At 37.5% G+C, this 23,648-nt stretch overlaps 1 protein-coding gene across 2 annotated transcripts in view; it reads left to right on the plus strand.

Annotated features, from left to right (window-relative positions):
- HIBADH (3-hydroxyisobutyrate dehydrogenase) overlaps positions 1-23,648 on the plus strand; it is a 141,782-nt gene that overhangs the window by 99,820 nt on the left and 18,314 nt on the right. For both annotated transcript variants that reach the window (XM_012447796.2, XM_064380527.1), the window contains exon 5: positions 23,476-23,609. In XM_012447796.2, the coding sequence (XP_012303219.1) occupies positions 23,476-23,609 (134 nt within the window). The remainder of the gene's footprint in view (positions 1-23,475; positions 23,610-23,648) is intronic.

The raw sequence follows: 23,648 nt of genomic DNA on the forward strand, positions 1-23,648 counted from the left end.
AACAAGATATGATGGCAACATCATACTACAAAAACTAAAATTTAAGGCAAAATTTGCGACGAACAGGGATGTCTTACGATGGAACAAAATGGCACAACTTGTGAAGAGTTTATGTATACAGCGTTATTACATATCAGTGAATAAAGGCAAAACCTTTTGAAATTTAAGAGTTTGATTTAAAACTACAATTATATTGGAAATTTATAATAATTCTCTCAGCATTTGACAGATCAAAATGACAACACATATAAAACTAATTAACAGTTATGCTTAGTTTAGTAGACTTCGACAAATAGAGAATATACTTTGTTACCACATTTCCATGGGGAGAACTGGCCAAGATAAAACCTTTAAAGATTCAGAAATAGAAAATTGTTTTACATTCACATTCTCTAATTATAAGGACATACATGGTTTTTGTGATCCCTAATCATAAGGACAAGTATAGTTTTGTTTTTTTTTGTTGTTATTGTTTTTTGAGACAGAGTCTTGCTCTGTTGCCTAGGCTAGGCTGCTGTGCAGTGGCGTGATCATAGCTCAGTGCAGCCTCAACCTCCTGGGCTCAAGTGATCCTTCTGCTTCAGCCTCCTAAGAAGCTGGGACTGTAGGTTTGGGCCACCACATCTGGCTAATTATTTTTTAAATTTTTTCCAAGAAATGAAATCTCACTGTTTTGCTTAGGCTGGTCTTTAACTCCTGGGCTCAAGCAATCCCCATGCCTTGGTCTCATAAAGTACTGAGATTATAGACATGAGTCACTGTACCCAGCCTAAATACAGTTTTAGGCTGCATTTTGGGTTGATTTGTGGGCTCCCAAAATTCATATGTTGAAACCCTTAACCCAAGTATCTCAGAATATGACCTTCTTTGGAGATATGGTCCTCACAAAGGTAATCAAGTTACAGTGAGGTCATTAACGTGGGCCTTAATTTAATATGATTGTTCTCCTTATAAAAAGGGGAAATTTGGATACAGACACACATAAAAGGAAGATGCTGGGAAGACACAGGGAGAAAACAGTCATCTACAAACCAAGGAGAAAAATCCTGAAACAGATCCTTCCCTCACAGCCCTCCAAAGGAACCAATCCTACCAACACCTTATTCTGAGACTTCTAGCCTCCAGGACCACAGTACATTTCTTTTGTTTAAGCCACCCAGTTTGTGGTACTTTGTTATGAGAGCCTAGAAAACTAATACAGCTACCATTTCAAACTTGAAAGTATTCTGCTGGATAGTTTTAAGATCCAAGAAGTTTTAAGCTGAAGTAAATGAAAATGAGAATATTTTATATAAAAAATATGAGGGATTCCTCCTTTCCTGAATGGGGTTATGGCCCCTTACAAAGCTAAAACTGAAAGATATTTCATAGATTTTAAATGCTTTTGTTTTTGGTTTTTGTTTTGAGTCTGGGTCTTGCCTTGTGGCCCAGGCTGGAGTGCAGTGGTGTGACTGTGGCTCACTACAGCCTCAATTTCCTGGGTTTAAGCAGTCCTCTTGCTTCAGCCTCCCATGTAGCTGGGACCACAGGTACATGTCACTACACCTGGCTAATCTTTAAATTTTTTGTAGAGATGGAGTCTCACTTTGTTGCCCAGGCTGGTCTCAAATTCCTGGGCTCAAATGATCCTCCTGCCTTGGCCTCTCAAAGTGCTGGGATTACAGTTATGAGCAATCACACGTGGCTAAATTCTTTTTATAATTAAAAATATATTGAAAATTGGCTGGGCATGGTGGCTCACATCTGTAATCCTAGCACTTTGGGAGGCTGAGGTGGTGGATTGCTTGAGCTTAGGGTTTGAGACCAGCCTGGCAAGATGGCAAGACCCCATCTCTACTAAAAATACAAAAAAGTAGCCAGGTGAAGTCATTCACTCGTTTGGTCGCAGCTCTTTGGGAGGCTGAGGCGAGAGGATTGCTTGAGCCTGGGAGTTGGAAGTTGCAGTGAGTCGGGATCGTGCCACTGTATTCTAGCCTGGGTGACAGAGCGAGACCCTGTCTCAAAAAAAAAATTGAAAATAAGCTGAGCCTCTAAAACTCAAGAAACTAGAATAAAATAAACATAAACCAATTTAAATAAGAAAAATGTGATAAATGTGGTCATTGGAATTAGGAAATTAGTTAACAGCAAGAAAAATAGAATTGTTAAATAAAACCAAGAGCTTGTCTTTCAGAAGACATCTTTAAGAAGTTTCACCAAGAAAAATAGAGAAACCATAAACATCAAGAATGAGATAAGAGATTGCACACAGATATGGATGAAATGATAAGGAATTATAAGTTTGGGGGCAGAAAAGTGGGAAGTCCAGAGGAAATAGGTGATTTTCTAGGAAAAAATAAGTTATCAAAATTGATTCAAGACATAAACACGAGTAAACTTCCAATGACCAAAGATATTTAAACACCCATTACTAAAAAGGAACAAAGTAAACATGCTTTTGAAAGACAAATCTTATGTAGTCTTCAAGTAATACTTAGTTCTTGTATACTGTGCTATGGCTGAATGTGTCCTCTCCAAAATTCAGGTGTTAATACTTACTGGCCAATGTAAAGATATTAAGAAATGGGGTCTTTAAGAGGTGATTAGGTCATGAGGGCTCCTCCTTTCCTGAATGGGATTAGGCCCTCTTATAAAAGGGCTTCATGGAGGGAGTTTGTTCTGCTTGCCTTTCTCTCTTCTGCCATGTGAAGACATAGTGTTCCTCCCCTCTGGAGGGGATACAGCAAGGAGGTGCCATCTTGGAAACAGAGAGCGGCCCTCACCAGACAACTGAACCTGTTGGTGCCTTGATCTTGGACTTCCCAGCCTCCAAAACTGTGAAAAAATACATTTCTGCTCTTTATAAATTTCTCGGTCTGATATTTTGTGGTAGTAGCACAAAACAGAAGACAATATTTAACTATATAATATAGTTGAATATTATTCTAGGTTCTAAGGTCTAGAATAGTGCTTAACAAATTTAAGAAGAAAAGTGCAAGAAGAAAAGTGAGGAAGATGACGAAACTATTAAGGCAAAGTGAGATCTGAATAAATGGAGACACCACTTATCTGCTTGGGAAAGCATGTAAACATGTCTATTCTTTTGAGAGAATATATAAATTTTAATGCAAAACCACGTCGTTTCTTTAAAAAAAAAAAAAAACCTTAAGCTCATCTTGGAGAATAAGTAAATGAAAAATGCCAGTTTCTTTTTTTCTTTTTCTTTTTTTTTTTTTTTTTAAGACAGAGTCTTACTCTGTTGTTCAGGCTGGAGTGCAGTGGTGTGAACTTGCCTAACTATGCTCAGCCTCCTGAGTGGGTGGGACCATAGGTGTGTGTTACCATCTTCAACTAATTTTAAAAAATTTTGTTGAGACATGTCTCGCCATGTTGCCCAGGCAGGTTTCCTGGGCTCAGGCTCTATCCTCTTCTGTTTGCCTTTATCCTCTATCCTCCTGCCTCGACCTCCCAAATATTATAGGCACCTGCCCCCAAAATTTTTTTAATAAGTTAATCCTAACTCCATAAATATCAGAACACAGTATAAAGTTACAGTGATTAAAACAGCATGATATTTGTTCAAGAATAAACAGACTGGGAGATAGAGTTAGGTCCCCAGAGAGACCCTTGTATATATAGGTACTTGGAATCTGAGTAAGGCAGCCAGATCAATGGGGAAATGAATTATTTAATAAATTTATTGGGGAGGGTAAATCCCTGCTTCACACCATACACTGAAAATAAACAGATGGATTAAGTAACTGATTGTTTAAAAAAAATTGTAAGAAGATAAAAATCTGAGAGAATATTTTCAAAATCTTAGAATGAGGAAAACCTGAAGCAAGATACATAATCAAAAACCATTAAAAAATTAACAGATCCAGTAACTGAAAACACACACACGTCTTTGTGACAAGATGAAAAGTTAAAAGGCAAAAACAGACTGAGGGAAATTATTTGCAAAATATGTAACAGAGTAGACATAAAATCTATAATTAACAAGAAAAAGACCAAGAATCAAGAGAAAAGTAGAGAAATATATGATAGGCAATTTACTGAAGAAGAAACCCAGTGAACTATGTAAAAAGATACTCTACTTTTCTAGAGGACACAGAATGACTTTTGTGTATCAAGCATTGCTTAGTCTTTCACAGTCCTGTCAAGGTAGATATTACTCAGTTCATTTAACAAATGAGAAAACTGAGTCTTAGTAACTAATTCCATTAGAATGGAAAAGTAATCCATAGTTTCCAAAGCCCCATAGGAAAAAATAAAAAAGAACTAGGAAAACTTACTAATCCAACAGAAGGCAGAAGAAAAAATCTCAAGGAAAAATGAAAGTGAATAGTAAATACAAAATAGTAAGTTAGAAATAAGTTTAATCACAATGAATATAGATTAAATTCACTTTTCATCAGATTGCATTTAAAAAAATTTAGCTGTGTACTCCATATGAGACATACCCACACTTTAAAAAAAAAATAGCAACACTGAAAGATTAAAAATAAAGGCAGAGAAAAATGATCCACTGAAAAAATATTAACTGGAAAAATTTATGTCAGAATCAACAAATCAGTAGCTGAATATGGACAGGTGAGGAAGAAGTCAAATAATTCCGGAGGAGAGATCCAAGATGGCTGATCACTAGCAGCTCGGGATTGTAGCTCCCAGAGAAAGCGCACAGAAGGAGAGGACGCCACACTTTCAGATGAATTTTTGTTATCCACGGACCGCAAGATTCCCAGCGGAGGAGCCCCACGGGTCGCCAGGGTGACTCTTGTGGCGGGCGTCGCGGTTTTGCTGGCGCCTCTGTGCGGTGGTTCTTGGTGCATAGTAAACGGGACTGATTGATGTTTGGAGCTCCGGCAAGGCAGAGTCGCCCATTTACCTGATTGAAGAAGGGAATCAAGAGGGAAGCCAGACTGGAGATTCCCGGGCAGAAAAGCACCACGAATCTTGATGCCGCTGTTTTGGCCCGCACAGTGGGTTGCTCAGATTTTGGTGCTGGGAATCAACAAGTTGGACGTCCACTCAGAGACCTAATTTGAAAGTAGGCAATTAGAAAGACGACAGGTGGATGAACTCACAATGAAGGGAAGAAACCAGCGTAAAAAGGCTGAGAATACCCAAGATTAGAATGCCTCTCCTTCTACAGGTGATCACAGTTCCTCATCAACAAGAGAACAAGACCTGATGGAGAACGAGTGCATTCCATTAACAGACTTAGGCTTCAGAAAGTGGCTAATAAGGAACGTTAGTGACTTAAAAAAACATGTTCTAACCCAATGTAAAGAAACTAAGAACCTTGAAAAAAGGGTTGAAGAAATCCTAACAAGAATAGACAATTTAGAGAGGAATATAAGTAAATTAATGGAACTGAAGAATACAATATGAGAACTCCACGAAGTATGCACAGGTTTTTTTTGTTTTTGTTTTTAATTGCATTTTAGGTTTGGGGGTACATGTGAAAAACATGCAAGATTGTTGCATAGGTGCATACGTGGCAGTGTGATTTGCTGCCTTCCTCCCCTTCACCTATATGTGGCATTTCTCCCCATGCTATCTCTCCCCAACTCCCCACCCGCTGCTGTGCCCCACCCACTCCCCCCCAACAGACCCCAGTGTATAGTGCTCCCCTCCCTGTGTCCATGTGTTCCCATTGTTCAACACCCGTCTATGAGTGAGAACATGCGGTGTTTGATTTTGTGTTCTTGGGTCAGTTTGCTGAGAATGGTGGTTTCCAGGTTCATCCATGTCCCTACAAAGGATGTGAATTCATCATTTTCGATGGCTGCATAATATTCCATGGTGTATATGTGCCACATTTTCCCTGTCTAGTCTATCATCAGTGGGCATTTGGGTTGGTTCCAGGTCTTTGCTATTGTAAACTGTGCTGCAGTGAACATGTGTGTGCATGTGTCCTTATAGTAGAACGATTTATAATCCTTTGGATATATACCCAGTAATGGGATTGCTGGGTCAAATGGAATTTCTATTTCTAGGTCCTTGAGGAATCGCCACACTGTCTTCCACAATGGTTGAACTAATTTACACTCCCACCAACAGTGTAAAAGTGTTCCTATTTCTCCACATCTCCAGCATCTGTTGTCTCCAGATTTTTTTAATGATCGCCATTTTAACTGGCGTGAGATGGTATCTCAATGTAGTTTTGATTTGCATTTCTCTAATGACCAGTGATGATGAGCATTTTTTCATATGTTTGTTGGCCTCATGTATGTCTTCTTTTGTAAAGTATCTGTTCATATCCTTTGCCCACTTTTGAATGGGCTTTTTTTCTTGTAAATCTGTTTTAGTTTTTGTAAATTCTGGATTTCAGCCCTTTGTCAGATGGGTAAGCTGCAAAAATTTTTTCCCATTCTATTGGTTGCCGATTAACTCTAATGACTGTTTCTTTCGCTGTACAGAAGCTGTGGAGTTTGATTAGGTCCCATTTGTCTATTTTGGCTTTTGTTGCCAGTGCTTTTGGTGTTTTGGTCATGAAGTCCTTGCCTACACCTATGTCCTGAATGGTTTTGCCTAGGTGTTCTTCTAGGGTTTTTATGGTGTTAGGTCTTATGTTTAAGTCTTTAATCCATCTGGAGTCAATTTTAGTGTAAGGTGTCAGGAAGGGGTCCAGTTTCTGCTTTCTGCATATGGCTAGCCAGTTTTCCCAACACCACTTATTGAACAGGGAATCCTTTCCCCATTGCTTGTTTTTATCAGGTTTATCAAAGATCAGATGGTTGTAGATATGTTGTGTTGCCTCTGAGGCCTCTGTTCTGTTCCATTGGTCTGTATCTCTGTTTTGGTACCAGTACCATGCTGTTTTGATTACAGTAGCCTTATAGTATAGTTTGATGTCTGGTAGTGTGATGCCTCTCGCTTTGTTCTTTTTGCTTAGAATTGACTTGGCTATGCGGGCTCTCTTTTGGTTCCATATGAAGTTTAAGGTGTTTTTTTCCAATTCTGTGAAGAAGGTCATTGGTAGCTTGATGGGGATAGCGTTGAATCTGTAAATTACTTTGGGCAGTATGGCCATTTTCACGATATTGATTCTTCCTAACCATGAACATGGAATGTTTCTCCATCTGTTTGTGTCCTCTCTTAATTTCATTGAGCAGTGATTTGTAGTTCTCCTTGAAGAGGTCCTTTACATTCCTTGTTAGTTGTATTCCTAGGTATTTTATTCTTTGCAGCAATTGTGAATGGCAGTTCGTTCTTGATTTGGCTCTCTTTAAGTCTGTTATTGGTGTATGCACAGGTTTTAACAGTCGAATTGATCAAGCAGAAGAAAGGATATCAGAGGTCGAAGACCAACTTAATGAAATGAAACGAGAAGACAAGATTAGAGAAGAAAGAGTAAAAAGGAATGAGCAAAGTCTCCAAGAAATATGGGACTATGTGAAAAGACCTAATTTACGATTGATAGGTATACCTGAATGTCATGAAGAGAATGAATCCAAGTTGGAAAATATTCTTCAGGATATTACTCAGGAAAACTTTCCTAATCTAGTAAGGCAGGACAATATTCAACTCCAGCTAATCCAGAGAACACCTAAAAGATATTTCTCAAGTAGAGCAACTCCAAGACACATAATCACTAGATTCACTAGGGTTGAAATAAAGGAGAAAATTCGAAGGGCAGCTAGAGAGAAAGGTCACGTTACCTATCAGACTCACAGCAGACCTCTCACCAGAAACCCTATAAACTAGAAGAGAGTGGGGGTCAATATTCAGTATCCTCAAAGAAAAGAATTTTCAACCCAGAATCTCATATCCCGCCAAACTAAGCTTTATAAGCAAAGGAAAAAGAAAATTTTTCACAAACAAGCAAGCACTCAGTGATTTCATCACCACCAGGCCTGCTTTACAAGAGCTTCTGAAAGAAGCACTACAAACAGAAAGGAACAGCCAGTATCAGTCATCCCAAAAACTTACCAAAACATAAAGAGTATCTCTATAATGAAGAATCTACATCAACTAATGGGCAAAATAGCCAGCTAGCATTAAATGACAATATTGAACTCACAAATATTAATATTAATTCTAAATTTAAATGGATTAAATGCCCCAATCAACGACACAGACAGGTAAATTGAATAAAAAGTCAAAACCCATTGGAACTCTGTATCCAGATCCATTTCATAAGCAACGACAAATAAAGACTCAAAACAAAGGGATGGAGGAAGATTCGCCAATTAAATGGAGAGCAAGAAAAAAAAAACAACAGGATTTGTAACTTTCGTCTCTCACAAAAAAGACTTTAATAGTAACAAAGACTAAAAGAAACAAAGAAGGACATTACATAATGGTAAAAGGATCAATGCAACAATAGGAGTTAATGATTATAAATATATATGCACCCAATACAGGAGCACCCAGATACATAAGACAAGTTCTTAATGACTTATAAAGAGACCTGGACTCCCGCACAATAATAGCGGGAGATTTTGACACCACATTGTTAATATTCGACAGATCAACGACATAGAAAATTAATAGGGACATCTATGTTTTGAACTTAGACCAGGAATAAGTAAACTTAGTGAATATTTATAGAATTCTCCACCCCAGGTCCACAGAACATACATTTTTCTCAATATCACACTACACTTATTTTGAAAGTGACCACATAATTGGAAAATTGGAAGTAAATCACTTTTCAGCATTTGCATAGCATTTCACAGACTTAAATGAAATACTGGTTGGCTGTTTATTTTCTTCCCTTATTCTTTCCTGTCTCCGTTGTTAAGCACAATTATTGGCATAAAAGAGGTTTTTAATACATATTTTTAGATTGCATTCCAGCCCGGGCAATAGAGCAAGAATCCTGTTCTCTCTCCCCCTTTTTCTTTCTCTTTCTTTCTTTCTCTAAAAAAAGAAAAAAAAATCTGTTTACTAAAGATACTGTAACAGAATAAAACCTTGAGAAAAAAAAAATAGTAATTCTGAACTCGCATTTCCCAACACATAGCCCCTGAGAAAATTAATTCGGAGAAGTTTCCTTGAAAAGAAATTTAGTGAAAAAATAAGAGAAATCGTGTGTTCTCTATTCCCTACCCTCCACCCCTGGAAGATATTCAAGGTGGCTATTTGCCTATTAAAATAAGTCCAGAAGTTCTTAGACATCTGTTTAACTTTATTTGGCCACAAAACCTTTAATCAATTTGAGGAACTTTTTTTGTGAAGGATGACTCATGTTGATAGGAAATTACTAGGGTAGCTCTCAATAGCTCTCAAATGGAAATGAACTAGGGTGGCAGTGACTAGAATTGAGGACTTGGTGCTAGTTTCCATTTTTCTGTCGTTATTATCTGTGTCTGCTATGCTTTGCATGTCAACCTTATTAGTGTTGACTGTAGACTCTCTTCATGTGAGCTTTCAACAACCTCAGTTTAGCAGTCCAGGGCATAATGCTATTGGTTTTGTTGGATTTGCTTGGCCCTCCATGGACTAGTGACTGTTGCTGAGAGGCTGGGGGTACCTTTGCTGTCCATGAGTACAGCCCTTTGGCCAGAGGGCCAGGACTTAATATCAGAAGGGGGCGGATGAGAAGCCTTACTGGCCAGAAACAAACAATACATATCTATACATTTGTATCACTGTAAGTTTGGGAAATGCTGCCATAAGTGGGTAATGGTAATATCATAACTGAATGGACATGCAGGAGACCAATTTGGGGTCTATTTGAGGGTGGGAGGACAAAAGGTGTTTGGACATGTTGAATTCATTGTGCTTCTGAGGGCCAGTAGTAAGAATTAGCTAATAGGTAATTGAAATTTTGACTCTAGACTTGGAACTGACAATTTGACTCTTGTCTTTGTACTCGGTGTTCTACTAAAACAAGTTGTATATAGCCAGGAGGTGGGTTGTATTGAGATTTGCGGAGGGAAAGGCCATTATCCATGAGATACGTTTATGTATTTGGCTTAGTCTTTTATGTTTTTTAAAAAAAACAAGAAATGTGTTCCTTTTTGCTGTGTTTCTCATGAAACCGGAAGAACAGTTCTCCCCACTTAAATTACCAGCATTAAGCAGTGGTTGCCGTTATCACATATACAGAATTCTGTAAAAATTTTATTCCAAGGTTTTAGTACTTGAAGTAGACCAAAAATACAATTTTTTTTTTTCCTGAGACAGAGTCTTGCACTGTCACCCAGGCTGTAGTGCAGTGGCACTGTCTTGCTCACTGCAATCTCCGCCTCCTGGGTTCAAGCAATTCTCCTGCCTCAGCCTCCTGAGTAACTGGGACTACAGGCGTGTGCCACCATGCCCAGCTAATTGTTTCTGTATTTTTAGTAGAGACGGGGTTTCACCATGTAGGCCAGTATGGTCTTGATCTCCTGACCTCATGATCCGTCCACCTCGGCCTCCCAAAGTGCTGGGATTACAGGCGTGAGCCACCGTGCCCAGCCTAATTTTTTAAACTACTTCCCAGAGGAGCGTTTTCTGCTCAATAAGGAAACAATCACATGGCATCCAAAGTCTATACAAGCAGTATTGTGTCCTTTGTCCTCACACAAATCTGGTTACCCTTCCTTAATACTATGTGAATACATCATCAGAAATGGTTGCAAAAGGCTATGCACTGGCTAAGGGACTAGCAAAAATGGCAGAGTGGACCATACTCAACTCATATGTAGGAGTTGGCACCCTCTTTAACTGTACCCCAAACCCCAAAATATATGAGAGTCCACATTGTCAGGGGATTTTCATGTGAAAGAGAATTCCTGGTTAGCCATGTAGCTTATTAGCACAGCCTTCTCTTAATCTTTAGTTTCTTGCTGTCCCCAATTTTCTGTTTGCTGCCAGGTTATCATCTTGCCTTTTGCTTATTTCTTATTACTCTCTATTCTCTCTCCTCGGACAGTCATCACTTCCTGAATTACCTACCCTCAAAGTTATAACAGAACTCATGTGAATCAATTTTCTTTAAAATAGAGGGCACACGATTATTATGCCTGTTTTTCTTCTCCAGCACACTAGACAGGGATTAGGGATGAGAGGACACCCAGAAGGTTGTGGTATTGGTGGTAATTTGATTACTCAGAATTTGGTTACTGGCCTTATTTTACTTTGTGATTGTTAATGCTGAATGAAAGGGATGCATGTGAAATTTATAGTAAAATATCCAACTCCTGTCACAGAAATGTTACAAACTACATGTTGCCTAAAGAAAATAAACTAGAAAGACATTACAATTGCAAGCTATAGATCTCTTATTTGGCTTTTAAAAATAACTTTTGGCCAGGCACGGTGGCTCATGACTGTAATCCCAGCACTTGGGGAGGCCGAGGCCGGCGGATCACGTGAGGTCAGGAGTTCAAGACCAGCCTGCACATAATGACGAAACCCCATCTCTACTAAAAATAGAAAAAAGTAGCCAGGTGTGGTGGCAGGCACCAGTAGTCCCAGCTATTCGAGAGGCTGAGGCAGGAAAATCACTTGAGCCCGGGAGGTGGAGGTTGCAGCGAGCTGAGATCGCGCCACTACTGCACTAAGCCTGGGCGACAAGAGTGAAACTGTCTCCAAAGAAAAAAAAAGATTTCTACGCCAGGCACAGTGGCTCACACCTGTAATCCCAGCACTTTGGGAGGCTGAGGCAGGCGGATCACCTGAGGTCAGGAGTTGGAGACAAGCCTGGCCAGCATGGTGAAACCCTGTCTCTACTAAAAATACAAAAATTAGCTGGCTGTGGTAGTGGGTGCCTGTAATCCCAGCTACTTGGGAGGATGAGGCAGGAGAATCACTTGAACCTGGGAGGCAGAGGTTGCAGTGAGTGGAGATCATGCCATTTTACTCCTGGGCAACGAGAGAGAAACTCCATCTCAAATAAATAATAAAAATAAAGACTTAAAAGCTGAAAGATATATTATTTGCAAGACAGAGTTTTAAAAATCATATTTTCCAGGGGCATTAAGTTAACTCTCTTTGTGCTCCAGATTCTTAGCTTTTAGGAGCTTAGAGTTTCATTGTAAACCAACATTGTACACTGTCTTGATCTGAGGTGAATGCCAGGGAATTGCTTTTTAGTGATTTTTAGAATGAAAGAAAACCATTTCATTCTCTGATTTGCCCTTTCCTTTAAAAACCCCACTCTGCATTTCTGACGGCTTCTGTACTGCACTGGTGGTCCTCAAGCCAGCCCAGCTCCATGCAGAACATTCTGTTGCTCTTTCAGCATAAGCAGGTCTATTGTGATATTTATCTGAATTCAAGCAAGGCTAATTAAAAGAGCTGCTGACAGTTGTTGTGATCTGACTTTGACTGCAGCTTGATGGTCATTATGGGTAAATAATGAACCAGGTCTGCAAATGTAGCAGCTGCCAACTTGGGATAGAAGAACGGCTATTGCTTCCAATTTAAGGATCTATCGACCGCTTCTCTTCTCCCTGCAGATCTTCTACAGAAAACTAATGTTTTCTGCTGCTGTGTATTGTGGTTTCAGCTGTTTCAGATATAGCCTATAATTTCCTTCTTTAATATTTAACTTAGGACATTATTAGCTTTCAGGCTTAACAACTTTTCTGTTTTGAAGAAGTTCAGCTTTGTCCTTGTGTAGGCTGTAACTAGCTAATCAGCTATAGTTTATATGCATTTAATTTGTGTATTGTGCAGGAAATGGCTAGTCTATAAGAGCAAGGTATAGCTTTATTAAGATGTTTCACAATCCTATGTAGATGCCTCTTATAAAAAAAAAGATAGATGCATGACCCTTGCTATTGTTTTCTTAAAGATAAACATGTACCAAATCTCAGTTTTGAGTTTTGTTCACTTTGTCAATGGCTTATGAAATATTTTGATGCAAAGTTCTATCCATTCAGAGGAACTGCTGCAGTGACTTTCATTAAAATGCAATGCTGAATATATTGTCACTCCATCATGAGCTTTTCCTTGTCCTATTAGCAAGTAGGAACAGGTGCATTAAGGTAAAAGAGAAGGCAAATTGCATTCATAGATTAATATTCTTCCTGCAGATTTTTCATACTTGTGACATACAGTTTCTGGATTTAAAAGTCACATTCTAGAAATTAACACAAGCCAGCACTTAACAACACATCCCTAGCATTTATTCAACTGCCATAGAAAAGACTGTCTGCATTATGTAAAGTCTGAGGATACAGTGGTGCTTTGTGCATAATGCAGCAGAGCTTTGAGATCTTGCTGGGAGGAAATGATCCCAAACATGCCCCTGAAAGACAAGTCTTACTCTGAAAAATAATGATGAAAAATTGCTTATTTCTTCATGTGTTTGTGTCTGTGTTTATTTCCGGAAAAGCTAACTAAACTTTGTTTATCTGACTCCTGAAGAGTGCTGTGTTTTTGCTTTTCTCTTTCCAGCTTGGATAATGCCAGAAATAGTGTTAACAAGGGGTTATGTTATGCTGGCTTATGTTAAACCAGATCACCCCTAACATGTGCAGAGCCATTCATCTGTGTCACCAAAACCCAAGAGAACATCTGACATGGACTCTGAAACAGAAACAGTGATCACTTACAAATCAAACATGGCATGCTCTAAACTGATTGTGCACGGCAATCTTTTCTAGAAAGGACAACTAATTGAACATGATAAAGTGTAAAGTTAATTAACACCCTTAAATTTGTTGATTACTTTCACGGGATTATATTGTTCGTTGAGTAGCAGCTTTCTATCCCAGCTGTCGCCTTTTTCTGCGAATGTCGCTGGTAAACAATAGAGACACCATAACAAGTCGTAAATGGTCCCTGTGACAGCAGCCCCTTGTGAGGCTGCATCTGTAGAAAATGATTAGAACAATTGCATTTTAAAGATGGCTCACATTGCAGCCCAAGTCCCATTGGTCCTCTTCTTGATCTCTTTTGATGGCACACTGGTTAAAACATTTAAGTTCTTTTGAGTAAATTAAGTGATTTACTATGTTTTGCTATATATCAATGGAAGTGCTTTGGTGGCAATATTTTTACAGTATTAAAGACAGATATAATTTGAATTGTTCTTTTTAGTTTCCCATCTCTTTCCTCTTTGGATTTGAAGACTTCTTTCCAATAGCCATAAAATTGAAAATAATCTCCTTATTTTTAACTTGGGAGTGGTTAGTCTAAGTTATCAGCACCTGCATCATGGTTTATCTACTATAATTCTTTGGGTCAGCTTTTCAGTAAGGCTAATTCCAAATTTCAGCTCTTTGCTACTGTTAGGTCAAAGACTTAGACGTGTTTAAGCTGAATAGATGTACTTGTTAATGTTTAAATTTTTTTTAATTTTTTTTTGGCAGTAAAAATAGTATTTTATTCCACCCCCTCCCACCCTCCCTCCTCTGTGTTTAAATTTTTTATAACATTTGTGTAATAGCTATATACCTTTCCAATGTATTGTTTCATTTGAGTGTGAAAGTGTGGCCAGTATTTTTATCACTATTTTCAGATGAAGAAACCAAGATTGAGAGGTGTGATAACTTGTCCAAGAGGTGTGACCCTGCACTGTGATTTCTTTCCAAGTTTTTAAATCAATCACATTTTTCACTTTTAACTCGTCATAATAATGAACCTATACATGTACATTTATGCTTACATATGTTTATGCAGAAGTGAAAATGCCATTACCACATGTGAAGAATCATGCTGCCCCAAAGTTGAGCTTTTAAAAAAAGGAATTGACAAATAACAATTGTATATATTGTATACATGTTTTGAAATATGCATACATTGTAGATTGGCCAAACTGAGCTAATTAGCTCACATACAAACCGTGTGTGTGTGTGTGTGTGTGTGTGTGTGTGTGTATGGTGTGGTGAAGTTACTTAAAAATCTACTCTCAGGGCCAGGCACGATAGCTCACACCTGCAATCCCAGCACTTTGTGAGGCCGAGGCAGGTGGATCACGAGGTCAGGATTCAAGACCAGCCTGGCCAAGATGGTGAAACCCTGTCTTTAGTAAAAATAACAAAAAATTAGCCGGGTGTGATGGCAGGTGCCTGTAATCCCAGCTACTCTGGAAGCTGAGGCAGAGAATTGCTTGAACCCGGGAGGCATAGATTGCAGTGAGCTAAGATCGTGCCATCTCACTCCAGCCTGGGTGACAGAGGGAGACTCCATCTCAAAAACAAAACAAATCTACTCAGTAAATTTCAAGAATATAATAAACATATTGATACTAAAAAGTTGAGCTTTTTTGATAAACTAGAAAACATTAAGTCTTAATGAATATTCTTGGTCATTTTATTAGCCATTGATAGCTGCCTGCCTTCTAAGAAGAAAATTAACATTTATCAGACACATGCCATGTGCTGGGTGCAAAGATTCAAACAGCTCATGTCCATAAGGATCTTAATAAGACACACCAGAAAAATCATTGATTAGAGTAGTGTAAGTGTTTTGTTAGAGACATCACCAGGAATGTTTTAAGGATAGAGAAAGTGGGGTCATGAAATACTTCTCAGAGTTGACATGAGTTGAGTTTTGAAAAATAAGCAGGAGTTAGGCAGGCAAAGAAGGCAGGGAAGGGTATTTCATGTGAGTGAACAGCCCAACATAGGCATGGGTATCTGAAAAATCATTACACATTCTGGCCATTACAAATAGTTTTCAGCATGCATCAATTGGTAGTTTTTGTTGCAAGCATAGATGAGGAAATCAGAGAAGTAATTAGGATTCACTGACAAGGAAAATAAAGATTTAAAAATCAGAGATCATTTAAGGAGAGAAGAGAAAATTCATTGCTTCCTACAACTCAGGACAGAAGAGAAGGTACAGTGAGTTATGTAGTTCTCCTTTTTGCTGAAGCATAAATATACAGGCACTTCAGAAAGAATAACAATGGAGAAAAAATGGGAGGAACTTGAGACTATATAAGAAATGCTAATATTGAATAATGTTTTCAGCTGCTGGTTATTTTCATGTTAATGTATAATTTAAGACTTGAGCTTGTTTTTGTTCTTATATCAAATAAAACTGCCTAAAGATTAGGAGACAGATAAGCATAAATGTTAGAATGAGGTGATTTATTTTAATTTTTACCTCTTTTATAGGCAGAAGGCTAAGATTAGCCTGAAAAGGATATAAAGCAAGAACCAAGCTTTAATTCAGTTTATCTTGCAAAAAAACGGTCACTATTTTTGATGCAAAAATGTGAAAACGTTGTTCATTACTTCATTTGCTATTCCTGCATGAAGTTCCAAATGAGAATTTTTAAAAATATGTAACTCAGTTCAAGGAAGAGATATGCTTGCTCCCAAACAGGGTTTCCCCAAGACTTCTAAGATACTCAGATTCATATTTGAGATTTATTGTGAGATACTATGGTTTCTTTTTTTATTGCTCTTAATACGGATTTTGTTCTTTTGAAAATTCTATTTTATTTTTTAATTGACAAAAATTGTTTATATTCAGCATGTACAACATGATATTTTAAAAGATGTATATATTGTGGAATGGCTAAACTGAGCTAATTAACATATGTATTACCTCACATACTATTTTTGTGATAAGGGCACTTAAAATCTACTCTCTTAGCAATTTTCAAGAATACAATACATTGTTATTAACTATAATCACTATGTTGTACAGTAGGTCTCTTGAACTTATTTCTCCTTATTTCTTATATTCTGCTCTCTAATTTTTTGCTCTGATAAGCAAACCCACATTGGTTGTGAAGAAAGGTAGAGTATTATGTGCATTTAGATAACAGGCAGAACCTCAGTGTCTAATAAAAAGCATACCAGATTACTTGCTCAGTTCATGTTAGTTTAACCTGCTCTGAACTAGATTTGCAAATGGAATTATAATACCTATATTCTTAACAGAGTTTTTATATGCCTACCCACAGTTGACAGCAAGAATATTGCTCTTTGAGAACAATTTCTTGTCTTCTTTTTCATCCCTTCTTTTTCTGATAATTCATTATTCTTTCAATGACGAAGGTTTGAAAAATGAAAGGAGGAATTGGGATTTGGTGGCAATTGCCCTCATTCATCTGACACTTGGTTTATGATGCTACCTTTTGGCATTTTCTTCTGTTATACATCTCTTTTCCCTAATTATATCTTGGACTTTTTGAGTACAAAGACTAGGTTTTATATCTACCATGACTTTACATTTTGGACTTTCTGTGATAGTCATATTTCAGGTAGTCTCTGAATATAACAGCAAACAAGTCCTTATTTTTGATTCAGAAAATATCCTTACTCATTGAATCTGTACGCATAGCACAAAGATCTAGCGAGCTGTTAAAGGCACTGAATAAATGTTTGCTGATTATATTTTTCTTCTTTGGACTTCTGTATAACTGTATGCCCTCTAATAGCATGAATCTGACTCTTTTATTAGCCATATGCATCTTCCTTATCCCTTCCCCTACCTCCATTCTCCAACTTCCCCCTCCCCCGACCATCACAAGTACAAGATTTCAAACTCCTTGAGAACAAGGATTGTTTCTTCCTCAATCCCAGGGTTGAAGACCACTGAAGAATGGATCTCCAATGATCAATTTTTTTATGTCAACTCTAAGTAGGTGTGGAAGGAAAGAAGGAAGCTGGTTTAGCAAATGGAGTGTTCTATGATACCTTTTTTTAAGATAGAGAAGCTGACTTAGAGACTTTGTGCTTAGATTTAAAAGTGCTTCTCCACTATAAGGCTTATTAAAATCAAAACAGACTACCAAGAGAAGTGACAGATGTCTATCACTTTAAAATCAGGGTAGTCAGATACCCATTTTGCATAGTTTGGTCACTTGCTTTTTCATGTACTTGTACAAATGAGTTCAACATTTCCGATTCTAGTATTATGAGAAAGAAACACTGGAGACATCGTCACAGGAAAATGTTAGAAAAAGCACTAAAGGCAGCCACAAATATTTAGGCTTTTTAGAGTTAATTAATGTAGTTACATGAGAACATTTTCTTTTTTCTCATTTGGAACTATTTTTTTTTTTGTACAAAGTAAAACATGCCAGGGTTTTATGTATTAATATGATAAATGCAGGAAAGTAGATGATTAGGAACTTGAAACCCCAAAATTATAGAATTTCAAAAGCTTAAAAGTAGTTCAGTGATAATTTTCTCTAACCACTTCACATCATAGATGAAGAAACAGGGTGAACAGCATTTAATGACTTGCTAGAATGATGGAAATGCTTTGTCTCTAATCCTTGGCATCTCGGGCATATCTTGTGAGAGCAGTTATCACATGGTATTATGGTCGTCCTTTGTTTCCTTGACTTTCCTTCTCTCTTGCCTCCTGAGAATCTCTTTTGTACTAGAGTTAGTAGATGTGAGTGAATGAACCAACAATCACTGCCCTCATGGAGGCTAGTATTATTTTAGGGAATACAGACCAGAAACAAATGAAAGTGTTAAAGAGGTGATGATAATTGCTATGAATAAAATTGAAGTAGGAAAAGGAGAGTGATGAGATGCCATTTTAGATTGTTAGGCTGAGTGATCAGGAAAGCCCTCTCTGAAGAGGTGAATTTTGAACAGACACTTGAATAAACTTAACTATACCAGTTCTGAATATCTGGGTGAAGAATGTTTCAGGCAAAAGGAATAGCAAGTTCCAGGCTTTGAGATGGGAACATACTTCACCTGTTTCAAGAACAGCAAGGAGGCCAAAGTGGCTGGGCAGCAAGTGATGGGAAGAATGCTATGAAATGAAATAGGAGAGGTAGCCCAGAGCGTATCATGTAGGGCTTTGTGGGGCTTTGTAGGACTTGGGATTTTATGCTGAGAGTGATAGGAAGTCTTTGGAGGATTGGGAATAAGGAAAAAACATGAACTGGGTGAACTAGATTTATATTTTAAGAGGATTCCTCTAGCTACTATATGGAGAATAGACTTCAGAGACAAGAAGAAAAGGGAGATCAAGTAGGAGACTATTGCAGTAGTCCAGGCAGAGCATGCCTGTGGCTCAGACCAGGGTGATAGTGACGGACAATGAGAGAAGTGGCTGGATAACCAGTATGTAACTTCTTAGTAGCAGGGACATTTGTGGTTCATCCTTCACCCAAGGGCTTACCACAGGGCCTGCTACTTAGTAGGTGCCCAGTTAATTGTGTTGAGTAGATAAAAACAAATGCAGATTTCTTGTATCTTTCCCATTCACTAAGCTGCCATTGAAAGATTTTGCAAGAAGTCTTTACAGTGATGTAATCTTAACATAGTGGCTGTAGACCATTATAGTTCTTCTTAACCTGCGCCAGCCTGCTTCTGTTATTTATAGATGCAGCCCAAACCTGCTAACACTTAAAAAGAAAGGCTAAAATCCCAGAGAAGACAATGGCTTAGGTAACTAGGAAAAATGCCCACTTCACAAATTCAAGTTAAAAAGTATTAAGTCCTTACATTTAAGTAGCATTTTTAGCTGGGCATGGTGGCTCACACCTATAATCCCAGCACTTTGGGAGGCCAAGGGAGGAGAGTTGCTTGAGCCCAGGAGTTGGAGACCAACTTGAGCCATAAAGTGAAACCCTGTCTCTACCAAAACAAACAAAAAACCTAACAGCCAGGCACAGTGGCACATGCCTGTAGTCCAAGCTGAGGTGGGAGGATTGCTTGAGCCTGGAAGGTTGAGGCTGTAGTGAGCTATGATCATTGCACTCCAGCCAGTGTGACAGAGCAAGGGCATGTCTCAAAAAATAAATAAATAGCATTTTTACTTTACAGCATATGTTTACATATTCACAGCCAGTCTATGAAGAAGTTATTAATACTTTTCCCATTTATACACCAAGACTCAAAAGTTAAATAATTTGTCACACAGCCAGCAAGTGGCCCATCCCTAAAACAAACTATAACATTTCCAGATCCTTTACCCTTTCTATGATGCTTACTAATTATCAACCACCCATTTGTTGAATATATCATGCACTATAATAGATAATGGGGATGCTGGCAAACCACGACCCTGGTGCTCACTTTATAGGAGTTTATAATGGAGGAATCAGACAAGAAAATCCAAGATTTTAATAAGCTTTGATAAATGCTATAATAGAATTAAGCACAGGGTGGATTTTAGTTTTGTATATGCAATTACTGAAATATATAGTAAAATAAATATTTCTTCCAGTATTCTAGCAGCTACCCGAGTATGCATTCTGTATTTTTATATTTTAGAAAATGGATTTGAATTAAAATGGCATGTCATTGTAATACATTTCTTCTTTATTTTTGGTAGACATAAAAATCTATACAGTGTCTTCTGAAATTCATAAGATGTCTTACACAGCTTTAGAGTCCCAGCTTTCTAGATATTCTTTCCTAAGTTCAAAATGGTTATGTTTATTTCGGGATAATTTCGGGTCTTTTTGTTTTGTTTTGAGACAGGGTCTCTATTTGTTGTCTAAAACACTAACCAGCTGAGAACCATTGTCAGCATTAATTTTCTTTTTTTAATAAATGAGACTCTGAAGCTATTTAGCAGCCTGTAATCTAAATACAAATAAAATTGAGACCAAATACCAAATTGACACTAAATACAAATCTAAATTGAGCAAAATAATTGTAGAACATTAGTGGTTTACCGTCTTGATAAAGTAAATTAGAAATAAAACAACACTTAAACGTTAATGTTATAAGAATGTTTGAGTGACACAGATTAATTGAAAGCATTTTTTATAAATTGGGTTTTTGTATATAATCCATTTCAAAGTGAATATATTGTGAAATAATGTAATTTAACCATATGTGTGAGCATATCGGGTTTTCATAAAACCTGAGTGCAGTGGCATGATCTTGGCTTACTGCAACCTCCACCTTCTGGGTTCAAGCAGTCCTCCCACCTCAGCCTTCTGAGTAGCTGGGACTACAGGCACATGCCACCCATGCCTAGCTAATTTTTGTATGTTTTGTTGAGATGGGATTTCACCATGTTGCTCAGGCTGGTCTCAAACTGCTGGGCTCAAGCAGTCCACCCTCCTCAGCCTCCCAAAGTGCTGAGATTACAAATGTGAGCCACCATGCCTAGCTAATTTAGGTCTTAATTCTGCCTTTGCAGTGGGACTAGGCTTGATAGTGTTGTATGATTAAGGAATATGTATGAGAAGGTAAGATTTGGTTCCAAGGAATGCCAAAACTTTAGCATTACCCATTTTAGTCAAACCCTTGCTTTGGGATGTAGGTTATGATAAAGTCAGAAATAATTATGATACGACGTCAATATGAGGAAAGAGTAGAACTACACAGACCTTTGAATTAAAAGATAAATTCTTCTTTCTTTTGTGGTCTTCTCTTGCTTAAGCAACTTATTTCTGCTTTTTAAAATATGTATTTGAACAAGTGAGAAAGTACACCTGTCAAAAGACTAACCAGCTGACAACCATTGTCAGCATTTAAATTTTTTTTTTTTTTAAATAACTGACCCTCTGAAGCTATTCAGCAGCCTGTAATCTAAATACAAAGCAAAGCTATTGATCTACGATGGCTAGCACTGGATTTGTTTGTAAGCTTTGACTTAATATCTATTTAATTTTTCTAGGTGAGACCAACAGGATTATGAGGAATGGTAGTTATATGGTTTGAATAAAAATGGCTATAGAAATTGAGCAAAATAATTGTAAAACAGTAATGGTTTACCATCTTGATAAAGTAAATTAGAAACTAACAAAACAACAGTCACTTAAATGTTAATAAGAATGTTCGAATGACATAGATTAACTAATTGAAAGCATTTTTTATAAATTGGGTTTTTGTATATAATCTATTTCAAAGTGAAGACATTGTGAAATAATGTAATTTAACCATATATGTGAGCATCTCAGGTTTTCATAACATGTGGGCACTCTTCCAAGATTATTTGGCTAGCATAATGCTGACTTCTTTGGTTTTAATAATTGGTTATGAATAATATAAACTATAAAATGGAAAGCTATTTGATTTGACAATAGCAAAATATTCATAGTTTGAATGAAATAGTTATCTCTTGGGCTTTTAAAAAACAGATAAATACTGTATTTCAGTGAATACATTAAATTCAAAAGCAGGACATTACTTGCAGCTGTCTGTTCTAATAGCCATATTTGATACATACTACAGACAGTTATAGTTTCTTTCTTCTTACTGTACTATAAAATGACTTCCACATACTTTCCTAGGAAGTTTTGAAAAAGAAAGCCTAATTTGAAAATTATGAATCAAGATTTACTTGAATATTAAAAACAGGCTACAGTGACCTATGATCACTGCACTCCAGCCAGGGTGACAGAGCAAGGCCCTGTCTCAAAAAGTAAATAAATAGCATTTTTATTTTACAGCATATGTTTACATATTCACAACCAATCTATGAAGAAGTTATTAATACTTTTAACTAATATTAAAACCAAGAGTATTAAAATACTCTTGGTTTTATTTTATAGTTAATAAAAATTTAGATGAATAGTCTGGGCATGGTGGCTCATACCTGTAATCCCAGCACTTTGGGAGGCCGAGGCAGGCAAATCACCTGAGGTCAGGAGTTGGAGACCAGCTTTGCCAACATGGTGAAACCCTATCTCTACTAAATATACAAAAATTAGCCAGGCATGGTGGCAGGTACTTGTAATCCCAGCTATTTGGCAGACTGAGGCAGGAAAATCACTTGGACCCAGGAGGTGGAGATTGTAGTGAGCCAAGATTGCGCCACTGCACTCCAGCCTGGGCAGCAGAGCGAGACTCCGTCTCCAAAAAAAAAAAAAAAAAAAATTTTAGATGAATGAAACTTCTTCCTCTCCCTTTTAGGACAAGTCTAGATCATGTTTTCTGTGCTAAATTAAAAGTTGTTTCTCCAGTCATTCAAATGAATGAACATGCATTAAGCCTTTGTTAAAAGCTACTAAGGAGTAGTGAAGCCAGTGTTAAAGTTTAGTTTCTTCTTCCTGCTCATATCACTAAAAATAAATTGCCCAAAAGATAAATAACAGGAAGAAAAAGAAAAATCAAATAATATTGAAAACTACATGAGAATAATCAGTCAAAATAAGCAACAGTTTTCCCTGCCTTAAAAAAAGAATCTTACCATCTGAAATGCCTACTTGTTTATGGAACAAACAGCCAGGTCTCCCTCTTTGTAGATCTCTTTTTAGATAGTATTTAGAGAGTGAGTGAGTGAGCAAGAAGCCCAAATCCAAACATGGGCAGCAGACCTCTCTCTGGCTGCTCCTTTGCTGATCAGGGCCCAGGTAAACCTTTTTTTGTATACTTTCTGTAACTTAATAGTTTCTTAGGAGAATAATGGATGCATGGGAATAATAAAATTTACATTTTAAGTTCCCTTATCTATTATGCCATGGTTGTGCCAAAATGATTAAGGTAAGTTGAGTTTGAAAGTATGACTGAATTTGTATGTCTCTTTTGGTTTGTGATTAACCTGGGTGATACTTGATTACTGAATATTTCTGTAGAGATTTAGAGTATCTTACACATGTGTGGCATAAATACAGTTTGGAGGCAGGATGTTTTTAGTTGGCTTCTCTAATTTTATTATCTACCTAAACATTTTAAGAAATGTATTCTTTTGCTTCTATCTCTTTACCCCCAAATGATTCAGGTGTAGGAGCTGCACGATCTGGGAACCTCACATTTATGGTTGGAGGAGTTGAAGACGAATTTGCTGCTGCCCAAGAGTTGCTGGGGTGCATGGGCTCCAATGTGTTGTATTGTGGAGCTGTTGGTACTGGGCAGGTAAGATTTTTACATTAATGACCTTGACTTGATGATGCA

Source organism: Aotus nancymaae, unplaced genomic scaffold, assembly GCF_030222135.1.
Source record: "Aotus nancymaae isolate 86718 unplaced genomic scaffold, 86718_ANA_hifiasm-v0.15.2.pri h1tg000025l, whole genome shotgun sequence".
Lineage (NCBI taxonomy): Eukaryota > Metazoa > Chordata > Mammalia > Primates > Aotidae > Aotus > Aotus nancymaae.